Source organism: Artibeus jamaicensis, unplaced genomic scaffold (assembly GCF_021234435.1).
Source record: "Artibeus jamaicensis isolate MK-2021 breed Jamaican fruit bat unplaced genomic scaffold, CSHL_Jam_final contig_391, whole genome shotgun sequence".
NCBI lineage: Eukaryota > Metazoa > Chordata > Mammalia > Chiroptera > Phyllostomidae > Artibeus > Artibeus jamaicensis.
In genome coordinates this window covers 10,373,366-10,394,849 of record NW_026521814.1, presented here as the reverse complement: position 1 = coordinate 10,394,849, position 21,484 = coordinate 10,373,366, and the positions used below count along the sequence as shown (strand labels likewise).

The 21,484-nt window shown below is 46.8% G+C and overlaps 1 protein-coding gene across 2 annotated transcripts in view; it reads right to left on the bottom strand.

The window, feature by feature from the left end:
• The window catches only part of ITGA6 (integrin subunit alpha 6), a 68,547-nt gene that overhangs the window by 33,168 nt on the left and 13,895 nt on the right, over positions 1-21,484 (bottom strand). For both annotated transcript variants that reach the window (XM_037151275.2, XM_037151276.2), the window contains exons 2-5: positions 5,854-5,978; positions 4,312-4,391; positions 2,991-3,246; positions 1,242-1,373 (exon numbers count right to left, since the gene is read on the bottom strand). In XM_037151275.2, coding sequence (XP_037007170.2) covers positions 1,242-1,373; positions 2,991-3,246; positions 4,312-4,391; positions 5,854-5,978 — 593 coding nt within the window. The remainder of the gene's footprint in view (positions 1-1,241; positions 1,374-2,990; positions 3,247-4,311; positions 4,392-5,853; positions 5,979-21,484) is intronic.

Here is a 21,484-nt window from a genome sequence, read left to right as displayed (position 1 = left end):
GTATTCAGTAACTGAGACTGAAAACTGCTTGGCCCTGTGTCCCCTTCATGTCCTGCAAAGCCATCCACACACCCAGCGAGAGGGACAATAATACTTATTTTACAATACTGTTGGGAAGATCCAATGAGACCCGCACAGCACTAAGTGTAGGTGCTTGACACCTGGTGAGTATAACTTCCCCTTCCCTGCTCTAGGCCCTCACACGAAGGCTTCAGTCTAGGGGTGGGGGGAGTGTCTGAGAAGTGTTTTAAAGTAACAGTACTGTTCATACTTGCCCATAAAATTAGAACTTATTTTTTCAATAGCAGTTGACATTTAGGACAATTTTTAAGAATATGTTTAACATATTATTCAGAAGTATTCTTGTATCTCTACCTTTTCTTTCCTTTTTTCCTTTTCATTCATTGTTCCAGTAATATCTTTGGCACATGGGTACTTTCCTTTTAAAAAAAATAGGTTACTATTTGAGTTTAGGAGATTTTTTACATTTTTTCCAAGAAAAGCACAGTAATTATTCTTTATGTCACTTCATACCAAGAATTAAAGCCTTTAAAAGCCTTTGTGCAATTACCATAATGGCACATGAATAATTTAGGACACCCATTAGTAATGCAAACAAGCCTAAGGAGCTAAGGAATGGGCACTTAGACCTAATCTGGTGTCCTCAAAGCTGCTTCTGCAGGCCGGCTCAACCTCCGGGAAAGCCCCGTGCCACCCCGCCAGGGGCCCTGTGACATGGGGGCCCCAGTCCAGAAGCAGGGCCAGCCCTTGGAGAAAGGTAATCACAGAGGAAGGCCATGGGGGTCCGGCCCTGCCAGTTAAGAGTAACTTCATAAATGTGGTTCTTCGGAGTATCTCTAGAAAGAGGCACGAGAGGAGAGGGCAGGCGGCTCAGCTTACTAAAACCCACGCATTTTCCCCACAGCTACATGAACAGCCACTTCAGGGTGCACAGGCCCAACATTTGCTCAGGAAACAGACTTCCACACAGAGGACAGACGGATCTAGGAGACAGCCGGTTTCCTCCCCATCTGAGGGGGCCCGGGTCAGAAGGGAAGGACCCCAAGCATCAGTCAGAATGCCTCTGAAACACCAAGGCCTAGGTCAAATTCCAGTAAAGGCAGCCACAGGCCCCTGGCTCCACCTGACCTACTCTCAGCCTCCAAGTCCAAGGTCTTGTGAGAGCAGTGTGCCCCAGAGGCATCTGAAGAGGCAGGCGTGCCACCTGCTCTGGTTCCTACCTAAGTAACTGTTAGCAGGAACAGGAACCAGACTCTCATCATGGTCAGTCTCTCCACCAACTTCGTAAGGCCCGTCTTCAAAGATGTTCATGTCAAAAAAAGTGTTATTCTTTTGCTCTACACGAACGATCCCTAAAGGAATGAAATGGTAAAAAAACAACAAAATGAAGATGAAACAAAATAAAACAGGTGGTTCCTGTAAAACATTCCTGGTGTTACCACTAAATACAGCAAGAAGAGTTTGGAGGAAAAAAAGGCAGAAAAAAAGAGATGACTTTTGAGGTTATTAAAGTTAAAAAATCATGTTCATGCAAATTTTTATATCAAAGGAAGTTGTTCTAGTATTAAAAACATGCATGTTCATGAATTATGTTGACAATGCCATGCAAGTGGATGAAAATGGAATGTTTACTTGGGTAACTAAATCTACAGAAAACAATTTTTCTAAAATTATATGAATCTGATGATACTTTATAGTTCCTATAATCCCAAATCAGTTTATCTGCTTTACTACAGTATAACAATGAAATTAATATTTTGAACACTTCTTCATTTTAACCAAGACTCATCTTTTAAAATTTTTCATTAGTAAGGTTTTATATACTAAACCCACTATGTGACTTAAAAAAAAAAAAAACTTTTAAATCAGGATTTATAAAGCAGATAAGACATGTTTCCCATAAATTAAAACATACATAATTGATGGGTGTTTTTATTGTTTTGTTTTACTATGTGAGGCATCTATTCTTGCTAAAATAAAGCTATTTCCAAATTGAAGCGTTTCACAAACAGCATGAAGTGGAAGGTTCCATCAGCCGCGGGGAGACCTCAGGCTCTTGCTCCCAGGAGTCGCCAGGACGGCGCACGGGGGAGGCGCTTCTCAAGGGTCGAATCCAACAGGGTTTTAAAAACTTGGAAATTTTTTAATGGAAAAGGAAAATTTTCTCTAAGTTTTTCCTGACTAGTGAAAATGTCATAATATAGGATTTATTTTAATAAGTTTCTCAAAGAGAGTCTTATTTCTAAATCAGATGTCTTGCTCTTCATTATGCATTCAAGGTAGGTAAAAATGTTCTTTGTAGCCCACTGGCTTTTTGCGCCTAGCTAACGTCTTCACAGAAGTTCAGCATCATTGCAGGAGCCAAGGGGTTCACCCAGTCAAAACCATGGCCCACTCTCCCCGGCTCCCCAACGTCTCTCTCCTCTCACTGCGTTGCAAGGATAACTAAACGACACCGTTAGACAGTGTCTGCAAGGCGTCCCAAACGGCCATCCAACATCCCCGACCTGCCACTTCTCCTCCCGACTCTCTTACCAAAGCGCAGCCTTTCAGTCGGGATGTAATGAAAGAAACGTCTGTGTTAACACACTATTCTTTGTGCCTGACAGACAGGACTCAATCCTTATCACTTTTCAGGTCACTGCCTTAAAATGGAAACTTGCGCCTTCATGAAATAGGCAAATATAAAACAGCGACACTAATAATGTTAATTATTATGTCCTTACAGAAAAACAGTTAACTACTCATATTAACGTAAATTGCTGGTAGAGGGGGGAAGATCCCAAAGTGTACCTCATTATTTATTTTTTAAAGTCATGTAATTTGGAGATGTTAATATCTTACCCTACTTCTGTAATACACAAGTACCTGATAACACATTTTAATTTAAGATGTACCAAATCATTGTGCACGTAACAGAAACTATGTAGTCATCCTAATCTCTATTTTTATAAAGACACACGTCCTACCTTTCCAGTTATAAGTGCCCGGGGCTCCAAATACAATGTAATGAAAGTCTTTAGTAAAAGTAGCCGCCACCCCTTGCTGGCAAGAGCCAAACTTTTCATGGCCTCTCAGTCGGCCATCGCAGAAACTCCAGTCGCCGCCGTCCATCTCATCTTCAATCCTGAGATTCTGACTCAGGACGTAGCACCTTCCAAAGATGTCTCGGGATTCCTGCTTCGTGTTCACATGTTGTCTTTTTTCATATCGATGAGCACATGTCTGCAAACAGATGGAAGAAAGTAGCCCACTCACGTCTACAAACCTGATGTTTTTCATTACAAATTGACACAACTGTCAATAATAAAGAAGATGTTAAACATGCCCTCGTCCCAGGATTGGATCCAAAACCGGCAAATCTTCCCCAAAGCGCCCCTAAGAAGACTATTATCCAGCCTTCAGACACCACAGGACTTCTGTCTTATTTTCATCCAGAAAATCCTGCTCCAATCCGAATACTCCATAGGTGATCTACTTATAAATTTACCTGTCACGTAAACAAAAGAAATACCTTATTCCGTTTTCTTTCTCAGTAGCTACACACATCTGCACATCGGTTTGTTTGTGAAAACAGCACATTCCAGGAGAGCAATCACAGGCACGTATATATTCATGGGGATCGGGCAAACACGGCTGAAGTAGGCATTTTCCTTTTACACACACTATTCTCTTGTAAACCTAAACCCTAACTCACACTCTGAGCTCGGCTGGGAAAGATGTGACCGTCCCCATGGTGTTACAGGGTATCCAAGGCTGTACTCCATCTGACACCAGCTGGAAATACTGTGCCATAGCCATGTCAATTTCCCATACTACAGCCCTTAAAAAGCAAGAGTCGATGTTCATTACGATTCTCATTTTTCTCAAAATTCTATACCCATTGTTACAGTCACCAGATTTTGAAGGAGACGGAAAGATCATCATAATCCAGCCTCGGGGGCCCTTCCAAGGCTGTGCAGCATGAAGACCCTCTCGTCTTCGCTCCCACTTCTATTGGAAGAAGCTTGAAATAAATAAGTAAGAGTTTAAAATGATCTGATCTTATCTTCCACGACCATTCCCTTAGTTTTCTATACCTCATCTATAAAAGCTCCATAGTCCCTTGGATCATGACTAGCTTTGTTTTTCTCTTTTTGGTTTTAAGACCATCTAGAGTTTGAGATAGTCAACAGAGGTTTTTCAGTAAGGTCTTTGAATTTGAATGTTCCAAAGAGAAGCACGGTTGCATCCACGGCCATCAGCTCGGCGTGCAGGCACCGTGGGATGAACACGCTTCTCTACACTTACCACGACTTTGCCCCCCGGACCCTGGCTCTGGACGGTGACCCCCATCCACTGATCTTCCTTGCTTTCCGATGAAGGGTCGGCTGTGGAGAGCGGCACAGGTTACACACACAGTTAGGATTTAGAGCCATTGAAACATGCAACCAACCAACAGATGAACAAAAATACAAGAAATGGTTTCTAAACAGCCTTGGCTCCGTTAACTACTTAGTAAACTTAGTTACTCAATCCAGGGAGATTACTTCTCATCTTAAGAAAACGGATAGGTGATTGTTGGTAAAAATAGTTCATAAAATTATTTACATAAAATACATCACTCTACCAGGTGGCCCTTCACCTCCTCTGACACCCAGAGTCCTGAGTACAGAAAGGTTTTTGAAAATTTAAGACTAAGGGGGCCCTCCACCATATGTCCCTTAAGCAACAATGTCAAAATCCAGCTTCCAAACTCCACCCACCATCCAAAATAACAGAAAATGCTCACTGTTCTACATACTCCCAAACTGGTTACCTAACCACACAAACTATTCCTTTCTTTACTGAAGATGTGAACACAAGGCCACAGGTTCATTTTGTATCTTTCCACTGATGCCAAACAAGGAAGGGAATACATTTCTTTTACCCCTTCTCCCCACCAAAGAGAGAGCAACCACTAATACCACCACCTGCTCATCTCGGTTTGAATCAATCTGAACCCACAAGATGTCTGCCCTCCTCAACGAGAACCACAGTGGGCACGGTTTTCCATCCTGAACCGTTATAGAACTAGGAAAACTAAGCAACTCCAAGTGACAGAGTGAAATATCAAAATGTTAAATAAGCAGCAATTATGTCTAGATTCCCTGTGGGTTTTTCTTTACAGGTGAATTCCACTGACAAGGTTCCCATAATTAACATGTATTATTTTCTAATTGGTTAAAAAACAAAAGTAACAAAAAAGTCATTTCTAAAAGATGAAAAAAGAGCATAAAAATAAAAGATGCATCTGCAAATATACTCAGCCCAAGCACGCCAAGTTAGGTGTTGGAGCTTCTCAGAACCTCAATTATTCTGCCCAACGCACAGAGTCCTTCTCAAACATGCCTCTCTCTGAGACAGTAGGGCAAAATATATCCATATTGCTCAGCTCCCATTTCAGAGAGATCTGAAATTTAAAATTGACTTTCTCCCAAATGTTTTCACAGCAAGCAAGGACTTTCCACTGCTGTGTACAAGATAAGCACATTCAAATTTTCTTCCCTGCTCTCAACTCAGTTTTTTGACAGCCTCCTGTAGAACTTCAACACGTCACTAGGTGGCAGCATCAACACACCATATGGGTTTAGGAACCAGCCTTAGGAAGGGCAGCAATACCCTGCATCCACACGTGATTTAGAAAGTAGTAAATGTTTTCAGGGCAGACAAAAAAAAAAAGTTAAGGCTGATACATTTAAAAGAGGCCCTCTCTCCAAGAATAAATGTTTGTACCCCCTTTCCTCATGGAAAGGACAAGTGGTACAGACAAGCTGGCCATGCTAAGTCAAGAGTGAGTGCAAAGGAACACACCGTTGTTATCAAATTCGATCCGTGTGCAAGGGCCCGGAGAGGTGACGTCGCAGCTGTACAGGCCTCCAGTTCTGTTGGCCCTCTGCAGCGGGAGGGCAACCGCCCGAGGGGCCCCCACCAGCAGCCTGTGGGCAAAACAGAGAATTTGGAGATGTGAACTTAATACACACTTAACATTTCAGTTAGACCAAGAGATACCAAGATTATGCTCTGTCAAGAAGGCCACTAGGGTAATTCTCTGCCAGCTTAGGCGGCGAGGGGGAGCAAGGGCAGAGTCCTGTGCCTGCAACACACACACACGCACAACTACAGCACACACCACTCACTGGGAGAGGGTTTGCCGAAACAGGACAGAAAACATACCCATCTCTCATAATACCAGAAGCTCTCTCCCGCGTACGATTCAGGTGTTTTAAGACACTTTTCATAGAACATGACCCCTCCACCTAACCAAGGAGACCAAGTGGAACTCAACAGACAAAACCAACACTCCCACATTGGAAGGCCACGTTAAACTTATCAAGTGATAATATGTTGATTTCTAATAATATCCCTTCCTGAGGCATTGTTCAAAGGTAATTTCAGCTTCTACATTGTTTTCAGTTAGTTCAATAAGGAGGCCATCAGACCGATGTGGCCCTCATGCCATGGTGCCCCATGTGAGCAAAAAATATCTAAGCTGGTAAATGTCTCAAGGTTACAAAATCAAACCCTACGAACAACCAGTCACAAATAGCCAATAAGGCTTTAAACTATAGCTGATCAAATAACTTCCTTTCTTTGCTTCCTTGCTTTGTCTGTGTAAGCCTTTCCACTGGCTCCTGGTGGTGGAGCACGCACCACTCCCAGCTAGGTGGTTTAAATCAATGTTTGCTCAAATAAACCCGTAAAGTTTTAACGTGCCTCAGTTTTTCTTTTAACCATACTGATTTAGAACGTAACCTTTGCCCAAGATAAAGCTTGATGAATTTTTCTCTTTCACAGCCTTGGCCTCTTTCCCCATCACCTCTTACTTCTTGGCGGTTGTGTCTCCAACAAACCCCTCCACTATCAGCAAATCAGTCTTGCTCAAAGGACTAGGGCAGGTGTCGGGGAGTGCCACTTATGTACTAGGCGCAGTAATATTCCTTCTCCCCTCCCACACTGGTATCTCACTGTTTCACAGCCAGGAGGGATCTTTGCAGACCTACGACCTTTCTGCCAAGCTCCTCCGCTAATGCTCCTTTCCTCACTCACCATCAGTTTTACAATCGTTGGGGTCTGGCTGATGGGTGGAACAAATAGGAAAAGAAACAAAGAAAAAAACACCCCACTGGACAGAGAGCAATGCGGCTGGAGCTTGGGGAAAGGGCAGGAGAAAACCAATATGAACAAACAACAAACCCCCCCCCACAGGAAATCAGCCCCTCCTGCCTTTGAGAAATCTACAAATCTCAGGTGCAGAAGGAAAAAACAAACCCCACAAACCAAACAGCCCCACCACCGCTGTCTCTGGTGTGATCCCACCGAAGGTTTTCATGTGTGTTTTTTTTTAACCAGTGTGATGCAGTGGTGGGTCCAATAGGCAGAAAGTGCACTCAGAGAACAGGGAACCAGCCACCGCCCAGGGGGGGCCACGAAGCAACGTCTTAGAGACCCAGGGAGATCTGCCTCACATGGGGGCCCACGTCCCTAACACCATCCCTCCTCCCTGACCCCAGGCTGGTGGCAGTCAGCCTGCACATATGAAGAACAGAACAAATCACACCAAGGTACAGAACTGGAACTGAGACCAAGCAGGACCAAGGAGGGGTCCTTGGTGCCTGGAACTTGCTGGCAAAGGCAAAGCCAAGGGCCACAGGGACCTGCACCGAGCTGCCCCACACCTGTTCCACTAGCGTCTCTGATCCATGAGCTCCAACAAACAGCTGAGAGCTGAACTGGCCTCCACTGTGAGTGAACAAGTTCAGTCACCTGGCAGATACAAGGCTGGACCCCTGTCCCAGGTTCGGGGGCTATAAGCAAGGTGCAGGGGCCAGAACCAGAGTCACAGGGAGTGAGCACTGGAAGGACCGGAGAGAGCACCCGGCCTCCAACTCCACAGATGGGAAAACGGAGGCCTGCGGAAGGAGGATAATTTCTCAGCCCTACAATCTCACAGCTAGTTGAGAGCCAGGACAAAGACTGCATTTGGAACCATGTTTTCTCCATGCTTTTAAAAAAATAGTTCCTAATAAATAAAAGTCAGGATTTTAAGGCATTTGAAACCCAGCTGAAATGGCGAAACCTACAGAGATGAAACACTGACACAAGCAACAAGCCCTCTCCGTATGAAAGGCTAAATTCCGAAAGGCAGAGGGAGGCGGAGTCAAGAGCGTGACTGCGGCCGGGTGGGGTGAAGGCAGGGGGAGAGAGTTCCTGCAAAGGGAAGCAGCTCCGACCGGAAGGCTGGAAGGAGCAGCCCCGAGCTCCAAGGTTATTACTGTGTGTCTTCTCTGACCACCTGTCTCCTCCTTGTCCGCACCCAAGGAGGCTGGCAAGCTACCTAGGGCAGGTACAGAACTTGCTGTTTCCTGTTTACTGTACTCTCTCATTGCCTCTCTTATTCATTCCACTAACATTCAAGAGCCTCCTAATATGACTAAAGACTCACCCCTTCCCCCTCCAACCTGTCCCTTGGGGAGCCAGGTCCCAAGGGACAGGTAGAGAAGAGGTGAGGGTGGGCCAGAGGGGACGCCAAAGCCGGCCTGCAAGGAAGGGCATCGCCCGGAAATGCAAATGCCGGTGGAGCTGGAGGGGCCAGGTGAGGAGCTCCGCACCTGCAAAGGCCGAGAGGGGAGGAGTCAGGAAAAGCAGGCGTGGGAATCGGTGTGATGCAACAAGATGGGCTGGGGGTGGACAGCCTGGTGCTAGACCAGGTCAGAGATTGGAGCCCGGGGGCCCAACACTCCACTGCCTGTTGAGCCCTGCAGGGACAGGTGCTTCCACATGTCACGTGGCTACAAAGCTGCAGAAACTGCTCCATGTGCAGAGCAGTGCCTCCTCCAGCCCCTTGTCTCCTGGCTGCACTCTAGGGTTTCTCCCTCCTTGGCACCTCCGCCTTCCCCCCGGGCCCCTTCCCCTCGGCCCCTTCCCCGCGGAGGCTGAGGCAGGCCTTTAACATGCATGACAAACAGCAGGCACTTAAACCCACTTTGCTGGCTGCTTATAAGGGCTGTGGCAACTAAATCTCACATGTGCTGGAAGTGCCTCACACTTTTAGCACATGTGAAAAGTAGTTCAAGAAGTATGCCCGCTTTACTTGAAGCTACTGCAGATGAGAGCAGACCACACACACAGCAGGGGGGCGGCAGCAGGAGGCCAGGGTCCTGCTGCCTCCCCCTCGTGGGCTCCCAGAACCATCCTTCCTGCAGGTCCCCGGAGAGCTGGCGCAGTGAGCTCACCGAGGAATCTGTCCCACCCAGGGATGGAGGAAGGCAGACAGTGATGGGGTGAGGGGGTGTCCCTGGCCACACACACAGGAAAACAATGATGGGGAGAGGGCATGGAATTAAGTCAAATAAAAATCAGAGTCATGGAAAAGGTAGGGAAGCACCTTGATGGGAGAACAGAGTCACCCCAACCAAGCTCGGCAATTGGCAGATGTCTTAATCCTCAAGGTAAAGCTGCCCTCTCTGGTTCAGGAAACAAGCAAGCTCTTAATTCTGCTTAGAACCAGCCTTAATCACAGGAGGGCACGGCCCACTGTCTGAGGCTGTTTCTGGCAAAGACAGGTCAATCACACTGGCCCTGGTGCAGCCCATCTGCTTCCCAATCTAAGTCCTTCAGGGCCTGGGTGTTGGTCTAAGCCATTGGGAACACAGCCAGCTCCTGAGCTAGCAGAGGGTGCAGCTCCAGAAGGAATGGTCTGCATCTCGGGGATCCCTCAGGCCACGCCTAAACGAAGTTTCTGCCCAAATCCCAGCTTTCTTTCCTTTGCCCCCCAGTGCTCTTTAATGTTGCCTTCAGTGTGAGCACCGGCACTCTCTGGGCACCAGCAGGGTACCCACAACAGCAGCTGCCAGGGCTGTTCAGTTACTACTGACCCAGCCAGTATGTATGAAGGAATTCAGAATTATAGCAACAACTCAAATGCAGAGTGACTGGGACTAAGGGATATAAATTATGGCCTCCAAAGGGAAGTGGGGGAGATTAACAGCACAGGGTCTCAGAAGCCTATTTCCATATCAGGCCAAAAGGAAAACTGCATCAAAGAAGGGTAAGAATTCGGGTTGAACTAAGATTGTGTTAGACACCAAAAGGCGCAGGAAAAATTACTGCCCAAATTATTTCCACGTGACCAGTGGACACTCACCTCCACTGTTGTAAACTGTGCTGCATAAAAACTGCCTGGGCCCTCCGACACGTCAGAGACCCACAGTTAGAATGTAAGACAAAACTGAAGAGGAGTAACGCAAGTTGAGAGAGTAAACTACAATGTAAAAGGCTAACCACAAACTACACAAGTGAGAGAGTAACTGAGCACGTTATAAAAGTTCAGGTCTTTCAGCCTAGATCGGAATTCTTGGCATGAAGATTCAGGATCCACAGTCACACAAGGTTACTTCATTCAAACTTCTTCAACCAGGCCACACTCCTGTTTCTTAGAGTCCAATTCTCACCCAACTAATATACTTTTATGTAACTACTTCAACCAAAGCCTTAAAAGCTGGGGCACTCTTCAAACTCCGAGGACAATAGCAGCTTTGCTTCATTGTTTTTGGCAGTAATTCATTTCCTCAAGGATTAAAGACTCTGCCCCCAGCCATGCAACGCTGTCTCAGGAAATGTGAAATACTGCTCCATTAGAACAAGGACACTATTATTGCTTAATTTAAAACACAGCCTTCTTAGTTTGTCCCAATTAAGCCCTAAAAAATTAGAAGATGGCATCACAATTTCAACTGTCCCCTCTACATTTAACCAGTCTTCAAACTCAGCTCTTAATTTTTGTTAAATACAAATCAAAAAGAAAGAACTTATAGTGGAAAGCAACAGATTCCTAACTTTTTAGCTCTAGATACTATGATAGTACATTTATTCTTGACTAACCAGCATTAAGCAACAATTTTTGACCCCACAATATGAAAAGACTTTAAATTACTTGCTCCTTGGCCTATGTCTAATTACTGTATTACTTTAATTCTTCTATCTGCTACCCTTTAAGATTTAAATAATGCATTTTAACCCCCAGTGTCCCCCATCAACTTCAGTACAGCCTCTCCACTCCCCATCGGTGAGTGGACCAGCCAGCAGTGTGACTCTCCCTCCCAAACCCTCCTCCTGGGCTTCTCCAAACCCACCGTCCACCACGGGCTCTGCTTTCCCATTACCATCGGGCCATCGCCACTTCCCTTTTGTTTTGGAACCACAATTCAGCCATCTGTTCTTTTATGGAACCAGGCAAACATTAGTCAGCACTGAACTAAACTGCATTGAAATTATCCTCTTTCTGTCTGAGACCAGAACCAAAGGCTCTGACCTCAGAGGAAACTGCTCCCAGCATCAAGGTCAGGTTTTTCTTGCAGTCTATCACCTGCTTGGTGTTCTGCACATTTGGACCATGACTTTTGCTGTTCTTGGCACTTCTCGTTGCCCTTCACCTTCCAATGCTTACTCTAGCCCCAATCTTTCCTACACTCTCAATCATACCTGTATTCAATCAGGGTTTCTCGTTTGTTCAGGTTTCCTTCCCAGAGTCCCTGGACCTCCTGCTACAGCTCAGGGTGCTTCTCCAGTCTTCCTATGGGGCATCCAGGACATCCCTTCCTGCCCTCCTGGGGTGACCTGCTTTGACCTGGGATCCCACATTGTCTTTTTTTTAATTGATAATCACGTTTTGATCCTCAAAGACACTAATTTGATGTTTGACAATATTCAGATATGTAGGACAATTTGGATGAAGTATTGACTCTGCCTAGAATTATACACCTTTAGTCAGAAGGCTCAAAACATTTCTAAGTGTAAACCTAGACCAGAATAACAATGGGACTAACGATTCTGAACAGGGGCCCATGGGCACGTATGCTGTTCCCCCTTCATTATAGCTGGCAGGTGGTTTACTTCAGGGACTTTTTTTCCTCACCCCAGCCCACCTTTCCCAACCCTCCCCACCTCCCTCCCATTTCCGCCCCACTTAGTTTTTGTCCATGTGTCTTTCATACTTGTTCCTGTAGACCCTTCCCCTTTTCCTCTGAAATCCCCTCCCCTCTCCCCTCTGGTCACTGTCAGTTTGTTCTCTATTTCAGTGTCTTTGGTTATATTTTGCTTGTCTGTTTTGTTGTTTAAGTTCCTGTTAAAGGTGAGATCGTATGGTATTTGTTTTTCACCGCCTGGCTTATTTCAGTCAGCATAATGCTTTCCAGTTCCATCCATGCTGTTGCAAAGGGTAGGAGCTCCTTCTTTCTTTCTGCTGCACAGAATTCCAGTGTGTAAATGTACCATAGTTTTTTGTTCCATTCATTTACTGATGGGCACCAAGGTGTCCCCTTATTTGAATCATTTTCTTAAGACACCATCCAAGGAACACTACATGAAAGGTAAACTGAGTTCCTGCAAAGACGGACAATGCCACTATCCCACTCTCACCAGGTGGACAGTGTGGGTGTAGGGACTTTGATGTTGCCGCTCTAATTTATTCTAATATCCAGCGCTGTCGATAACAATTCTGATGTAAGTCTAATTTTCATTTCTTTGAGGGTGACTCTTAGGCTCTGCACTTCACCCCAGGTGCTGAACAGCAAGACAGAGGGTGAGTGAGTGAGCCCTTGTTCCCTTGCTGGACACAGTGGCCCCTTTCGGTCCAGACTCTGCGCATTGACTTCCAGGGAGCTCTCGTGCTGATCCCTTCCCTCATTCCATTCTCTTTGGAGGTCCTGGATGACTCTGCCTTCTCTCATTTCCCTTCCCTCTCTGTGGTTCTCTGAGATTCAACTTTATTTTCCAGTATTGCTAGGTTAAATTTAAATAAAATTTAAATTCAATAAAATTTTAAACTTCATCTCTTATAACCTCCAAAACAAAAGCTCTTTGTTTTGATTGTGCCTTTTACATAATGCACCCTATTCTTATTTTGTGAATTTAATACATTCTTACCTGGAAGTACCCTCCTCCCTCCCCCCCCAGTTCTCGTCCTATTCCTGGATTATTTGCTTCTTCTAGTTTTTCTGCTGGTTACTTCAGCCATCCCTTTTTTGCTGTTAGCTCTCATCACTTGCCTGGTAATCCTTGGTTGTCTTGCTCGGCTATTGTATAAAAAGGCCCATTTCTGGCTTGGTCTCACCCTGAGCTGGAATTCTGAAAGGGAGTCCAGGGTGGGGCCTGCTGCGGGCAGTTTTCACTTTGGACTCAGCGGGTTGGGAGCTGTTGTCCGCACGCAAAACACTCAAATGCTAGAGGAAGGCTTCCCTCTGTGGGTGCCAGCAGTCGCTCTAGAAGCTCCGGCCTTCTTTTCCAACAGTGTTATCACTGCCTCCCTTACCTACTTCTACAAGAACCTATTCGTTTTTATTTTTCATTGAGTTAGAATTGATTTAAGTTTTGTAAAACATCCACCTGTCAACATTTCCATCCCTCTCCCTGCAAAAAAAAAAAAGTGTTACCCGATTTTTGTTCTGCATTTGGTCAGTGTTACAGGCCAGCAGCCCGCACTCTGTGCAGAGCTGGTGGGTGCCGGCGTCACGTGGCGTCCGTGGTCCTGCACGCAGACTCCCAGTTCCAGAGCCACACCCCGCTGCAGTCCCTGCCTCACCGATGGTCTGCAGGGCGGTGAGGGCAGACCACCCCACGCCCCGCCCTTCCTTTCCCAGACCCCACCTGACCCTGGCTCCTTCCTTTAAGGTCAGACCCCAGGGCTTTCTGCCTTTTAGTGCCCCTTCAGCCACTAGGGCGACCTGATCTAGAATGCCACGGGGAACCCCAAGTCAAGTCCAGTCAGCTCCTGAAGAAATCGGATTTTCATCACAGCGTCCTTCCCCTGCAGTGTGAAGGTGAATGTCTTCCTCCCTGCTGTTACCTCTCTTTATTGTCACTGCCACCCCTCATACACCAGGTGCAGACCTATGCATAAGACGCCCTGCATGGAAAAAACAATTTTTTTAAGAGGCAGTGTTTTTTGGAGTTTTTTTGGCCAATTTGTAAGTTTGGCCGATGTTCAAGTTTTTATGATGTAGATGAAAATAGTTCATTGCCCACATTTGATCATTTATATAAACATTTTAAATAACCTGAATAGTGTGGCTCGGTTGGTTGGGCATCATCGCACGAAGCAGGTCACCAGTTCAAATCCTGGTCGGGGCACTTGCCTGGTTGCAGGTTCAGTCACCAAAGGAGCACGTGTGAGCGGCAACTGACAGATGTTTCTCTCTCACATCCCTGTTTCTCTCCCTGCCTCTCTTTCTCCCTACCTTCCCTTCTCTCTAAAAATACTTAAATAAAATCCTTAAAAGTTTTTAAAATAGCATTATATTAAGCATTCATTTAAAAGTTTTATCCATATTCCATGAAGTAATTTTTCAAACTTCATGTTTCTTTGACTGTACTTTCTAAAAGGAATGTCTAAGCTGGTTGTGCTCCAGAGTACCTCCAAAACATTTTAAAGTTTGTAACGGTAAGACCTGAAGTTCGGCTAAAGAATTATTATTAAATGGGGAGGCAAAGAAATTTAGCTCACTTCTTTAAATCAATTTATTTTATTTGAAATATTTAGAGGCCCTGGCCAGGTAGTTCGGTTGACTAGGGCATCGTCCTGATACGCCAAGGCTGTAGGTTCAGTCCCTGGTCATGGCACATGGAAGCAGCCAGTGAGTGCATGAATAGGGGGAGCAGAACGCTTGATGTCTGTGTGTCTCTCCCCGCCCCCACCCCTTTAAAATCAACAAAATAAAATATTTTAAAACCAAATTTAACCTCTATCTTCACCCACAATTACAACTGTTTTAGGTTAATGTGTTTGTAACCAGCAGATCTTTGCTGCCTGAAATAAAGTAACCAAGGGGGCAGCAGCCATGGGATGACTTACTTCATAAAGGCTCAGGTATAAGGTAGAACACTTGGCGTGAAAACAAACCTTGCCTTGTATCAAGGGTAGAGAAAACAGCTCTTTAAGAAAGACCCCAAGTCAGAGAACATTATGTTTTGGACGGACGTCTTAGAAAAGGCCCCCGGGTCACCCCTTCTCCCCTTCTGGAGGGTCTAGGCCCGTTCCCACAAAGGCCGCGCTGTGCCGAGCCATCTCTGGTCAGCGGACTGCCCACAAGGCACAAAGTGGGTTCAAGTGTCCAGCCTTGGCTGGGCTGACCATACGTCCAAACTTCCCCCAGGACAGCCCTGCCTCACACCCGTCGTCCTGGGTGCCCTCACGCCCTCAAAAAATGCCTGTTTGGAAGACAAATCACAGTCACCTCAGCCTCAGACACAAAGCTCGCACTGGAGCTTGACTGATGCAGCAGCTTGGATTTAGTGAGGATTTAGTGAGGTCCTGCTTGAAATTCCAACCGTGTGGCTGGATTGGCCGGGGTTTCACAGGCACTGACTGGTGAGCCATTCTGGCCTGAGGGCCCTGTGAGCAGTCGCCTTGTGATCAGGCTCCCCAAGGGCAGCTCGTCTGGTCAACAAAGCCCCTCTGGCTTTAGGAGACCACCCTCCCCCCACCGGGTGACTTTCCAGTTGCGCACAGACAGAAGCACTGTCCCTCCTCTAGCTGCTTTCCAAGGGAGAGTGGCCGACAGCGAATGCCCGCCCCCGTCCACCATCCCCCAGCCACCAGCAGCACCCTGGCAGCCTGGCTGGATTGCTGAGAATTCTGCCCTTCCCTCCCCTCCCCTCTCTCTGGTTAAGGATCCTCTACCCCTTTCTGCTCCACCTGGGGAAGAGGAGGCTTTAAAAACTGTGTGTGCTTTTATCCAACCCTTGCGCGTCTGCCTGTGTGAAATCCTCTCAGGAGAGAGGGTCTGCTTCTAGAACTAGAAAACCAGTCAACCGTCACATTAACACCCATCCCCCCAAATACACAAAGTTGTGACGTGACGAATTTTCCTTATTTTGGCAGCTGGTCATTTAGAGATGGAAAGAATACACCCGTGCACTCTGCACTCACAAATACTCATTCCCGGCAGCACTGAGCCGTGTATTATCGAGCCCAGTATCCCTCTGGGCAGCTCTGCTGGCCACCGAGCCGCACCAGGCCCTGGTTTCCTGGAGGAGCTGGAGGAGCCCAGCTTGATCTCATCGGAGCCCCTAATTTTAGGGCAACAAGGATGACGGTTCACAAAGGACCTGCCCAGGTCAGACTCAATTGCACAGCCTGCATTTACGACCTTAACAATCAAACAATTAACCACCCACAAAGAAGAGCTGGAAGGTGGAAGAAAGATGGACCTGGACATGGACTACTCCCACCTCTTTGTGAATCAAAGTCTGAAGCCCTGTTCCATCACTTGGTTTGAGAGAACGCCCCAGAATGTCAAATCCCTCCTCCCCAGTCGCAGCAGTAAGAGTAAGCACCAGGGACTCTTTTCACTGTGACCCTAGGGAGAAACTCCTCATACAGCCCAATATTCTTTTTTACAAGAAAGGCGGCAAACCTGAGTAGTGAGCCAACTATGACACTCTATAATTAGAGTCCTTCACATATACTTTTATTCAGATATGTCTCAGCAACTTGGACACAAAGAAACCAAAGCTCAGACATTACCTGACACGGGAAAGACTGCCAGCGCCGTACCCTTCCTACTACCACCGGGCCACCCCCGACCCACCACCAGGAGGCGCCCCAGCTCCCCTCCCTCCCGAGGCCCTCCACGCACACAGAGGCCTGTGCCTTTGCTGGCTGGCTTTCCTGCCATCCTGCCCCCGCCCCAGCAAAGCTCTCCTCGCCAATGACCACCCAGCTCCAGCTCCAGCTCCAGGCTTTACACAGGAGTTTGCCTTCAAGACCCTGAGCTCAACTTTCACTAAATTTTCCCAAGTAAACTTGCTTGGATAAGGCCTTCTCCCAATTTCACTTGACTGGACTATAAAGTGCTTGAGGGCAGGAAACTGGTTCTATTTTTTTGTAACCTCGAGGAGGCTTGGCCAACAAAATCCAAAACCCTATTTAACTACATGAACTGGCTGGTCCAGTGGGGCAAGCACGAGCTACAGTTCACAGTGGGACAAATATGTTCACCCCTTAGCCTTGAGTTTTCGCATTTACACAGAAATTTGATTAAAAGGCTGAGGCTCCCTTTCCTCTGTGAACTATAATCTCACATTCCAAAGACTAGATTTCTAACAACCTTCCAAGAAATCACATAATGAAAAATACAGACCATGCCTGCAAATTAGGGCGAACAGCCCATTACTGTTAGCAATGCACGGGCAGCTGTCGCCTCCCGCGTGACAGGCACCCCGCTGCAGGTTTATTGGGAAGTGGGCACCAGCACCATCATTTCACAAACGTGGGTGCGGGTTCAGAGAGGACGAGAAACGTGCCCAAGGTCACACAGATGGTAAATGATAAAGTAGGAGCTGTGCCTCACATTTTCTGATCTTGCCCTAAAACCACAAAACCCACAGTCTCCTTTCTGTTTGACTGGAGAAAAACATCGCTAAAGCGCTTTGATCTACCCATCTTTTCAAAAAAGAGCATTTTACAAGAATGTACTTGGTTATAAACTAGTACTACTATGAAGTGCTTCGCAATCCATGCCACAGGGGCCCAAAGAATACTCGTGGCCTTCATCTGTATCAAAACCCAGTAAATTTAGTCCTACCCTTTCTAAAATTTCACAAGAAAACTTTCTTCCTGTCTCTCTGGAGAAACATGCTAGAACGAAATCCAGTCTCCAGTGACTCCAAAACTCCTGTGCCGCTGGGGCCTGAGGGTTCCAGTTCTTACCTGACTTGGTACATTTTACTATAGGTGTGTCTCTGACCAAGAACAAGGGAGCTCACACAATAAAGGAATACCCAAAGCAGAACATGGTTTAATATCCACAGTGTTCAACTCCTCCACTTCAGAAATCTCTACCATCTACCAGGGGAAAAAATAGATGTGAAGTCACAGCATCAATTTCAACCAGGTAAATGAAACACCAGCAAGGGTGGTCAGATCAGGAGAATGGAGTGGGGAAGAAATTCTAGCCCTGGCATCAATTTTTGGTGCTACCTTGATTCAACACTTGCATCTAATTTCCCAACAATAAGGACCCTAAATAATCTCCAGGAACATATACCAATAGCACCCCACAAGGTAAAATTACAACAGACACTGGCCTACATTTAAAATGGCCAAGACTGTTCTTCAATTCCACACAAACTTATAAAGTATAGGCATAATATATAGCCCACTCATCTTAAGAACAAGATTATTAGCTGAAAAGGGCTGACCGAGCAATTCATACCAGTAAGACATCACCCAGCTATAATAAAAATGCATTTATCTACTACAGTAAGAAAAGGAAAAATGAAAGTCTCTAAGCAACCCTGTTCTTTCAGTTTTACAAAGCAGCTGCCAGACCTTATCAAATGTGACATCTGGGCACTTCCTGTGCTTCCGAGTTGTCAGATACCTGACTTTCCCCATGTCGAATTATATCTGCCCTCCCGGTGAACTACCCTTTCAAGGAACTGAGTCCAAGAACTTGTAAGAACTGGACCTCGAGCCCACGCTCCCATCCTCTGACCTTCACGCAGTGTTTGACACGCCAGGTGCTTAGTAAATTTCTAGTTTATCATCTACCACCACATTTAATAATTTTAAATTCAAGCATGTTGTTACCTAGCATGCTTTTATATGCCAAGTGTACCAAGCATCAACATTAGTGTTTTTTAATGACATTTTAAAGGCTGTTATTAAATAACTCATTTATAAAAGTGACTTTTGAATTTCCATCATTTTTTAGTGAAATATTTACTAAAAAAAAATCAGCAAGACAAAAGGTGTTCACCTAGTAAGTCACCACATCCATTTTGCCATTCCAGTAACTTGAGAAATACAAATTTTTCAATGTTTTCAACAGGAAATTAATGGTTTACTTTCTAAACAAGATAATTGAAACAACAGGCTCAGCAGCTGTGCCAGAGACGGCTGGCCGCTGCCCAACGCCGGCTCTCCGCTCCTGCAGCGAGAACGAGTTTCTGCGGGACGTGAGGGCCCGTGAATGAAGATGCCAGCCTCCCTGTCCCGCCGGACCTGCCACAGGACTCACTCCTGATGGATGACAGAGTGTCACTTGGCTGCTTCCAGGATCTTCTTTAAAAGATGGTACACAGGAGCCTTTGGCTCCACTCCTCTTTGTCCCTTTCGTCCCCCGCATATCCCCCACGAATGCAGATGTGGCATTATGGATTACAAGGTCCAGGCTACCCAAGGGGCAGGAACGTGGAGGAGGGGTTCTGGGTCCTGATGCTGCAGACCAGCCTCAGCCTTGACTTTCACAGGGCAGGAAAATGAAAACAAGATCTTTCTTGTTTAAAAAAAAGGATTGAGAAATAGGATACAAAAAAATACAATTTGAAAAGTGTACCTATATGAATATTTACACAAGTTACATCACTAAACATTTGCACTGTTTACTACTGCTCTCCTACATTTAAAGATGATATTTTAAATATTCAGCAACCAGTGCAGCCTAGGAAGCAACGAACCAACACAGATGGCAGTGCAGCACCGGAGCTGCACCCAGAGGCCCCGGGTGTGTCGGACGTTTCCATGCTAGAGGCTGGGCCGTGGAAGGAAATGTGGGAAGAGGGGCGTGTCCTCAGGGAAGACTGGCCGGGGCAGTGTCCAGGGACGCCGTCTCAGGGAGACTGAGGGGACGCTATTTACCAAGCAGGGCTATGTCAACAGTTTTAGCCACTAGCCCTGCTTCACTGGCATCCACCCGCTGACATCCTGCACCTGTCACTGGCAGGATGATCGTGCACGTGTTTGTAGCAGGACTATCTCCAGATAGTGCCGTCTCCTTACCTGCGACGTAACAGACCGCAAGCCAACACCATGACCAAATGCCGAGGGCGTTACGAGAAGACTCGGTGGGTGCCAGTGCCAGCTGCGCCACTGCACAGTGGGGTGTCACATGCATGGCTTCTGCGGATGGCTCTGCCTAAATTTTCTCACACCGTGTCGTGAAGGTCAAATGGGACACTGTCAGACGACCTTGTAAGCACTAACGTGGTGCTTAAGCACCACACATGCCGTGATTAGTGTTCGGTAGACACACATTCCAGCAAGCCGTTCTAATTTCAACAAGTGCGCTTTAAAGAGCGTAGGTGCAGGTGAGGCGCACACGCTGAGCCGTCAGCCATGCAACAGCTGGGATGCAAAACTGTCAACTCCAGTTGCTGGAAAGACTCCAGCCCCCCCATCCGTAGAGTATCCTGTGACATCAGACAGTAGGACAGAGTTTGTGATGGGAAGCCAGGAGGAACAGCCGCCACTCCTCGCGAATCAGCCCGGACAAACCGTTACAAGCACGCCGGACACCCGCTGCACTGGGAGTGGGTCCTGTGCTCGCAGGGAGGGGGGAGGTGCAAAGCCCTTCACTGCAGCACCACCTTGAACAGCAGGGGATGAGCAGCCACCTGAATATCCACGCTCGTTAAATAACTCGTGACTCATTCTTAAAACTGAACACCATGCGGACATTCAAAACAGTAAGGGAGCCCTTTACGTGCAACATCAAACAAGCACTAAAACGTGCCAAGGGAAGAAAAGGCAAAGTGCAGGAGGATGTGAGCGGCACTCGACCACACGTGGGAGAAACGCGGGCGTATGGGTTTGCCTACGCGTGTGTGGGCACCTGTGCGGAGTCACACCAAACTGGGAAAACAACGGTCGCCTCCAGGAAGAACAGGGTGACTGGAGACCAGCGGTGGGAGGGTGATTTTCACTCCACACCTTTTTGGAGTTTTTATATCTGTACCATGTGACTCTATCACCAAATCAAAAAAGTGTCATTTTTAAAGTGACATCAGTCAGTGGACAATGGGTCACTGAAAGTGTTGCAGAGAAAATGACAGAGCTCGTCATGGAGGTTAAAACAGTGCCCAGAAGTCATGAAGGAAACCTCCTGACTGCACGAGACAAGCTCGAACATGCTGTCTTTACGCAGGCAGTTGCAGGCAGGCAGAGTCAAGGACTGATTTTTACAGCCTGTTCCAGAGGCACGACAACACGCCAATAAACACGTGGATAAACCCAGAGCGTCTGTGCACTGTGCTGGCCGTCGGGGCATTGCAGTAAAGCACAAGTGGAGGGCAGAGGTTGAAAAATAGTGAAGAAAGGAAGTCCATGCTGAAGAAGTAGACCAGCTTTCCACCGAAGTCACGTCAGGTACAAGTTAAAATGCAATGACATCACGGAGAAGAGCTCTCCCCTTCACTGTGAAGGTCCAAGGCACAACAGTGTGCAGGGGAACACCCCGGTCCTGGCGAACCAGCAATACAAAGTGCTTGCCCCTCCCACCCTCCTTCAGAAGGGACTGAATCTGTCCAGTTCAGAGGCATCGCAGACTGCAGAGCTGAAGTCCGGTCAGTGCCCTTCACACACTGCTGCGGGGTTCCAATGCCTCGTCCAGGACGCTGTGCGCACTGCCCAAACCCCCCGCAGCAGCCACCTGTTCCAGGAAGG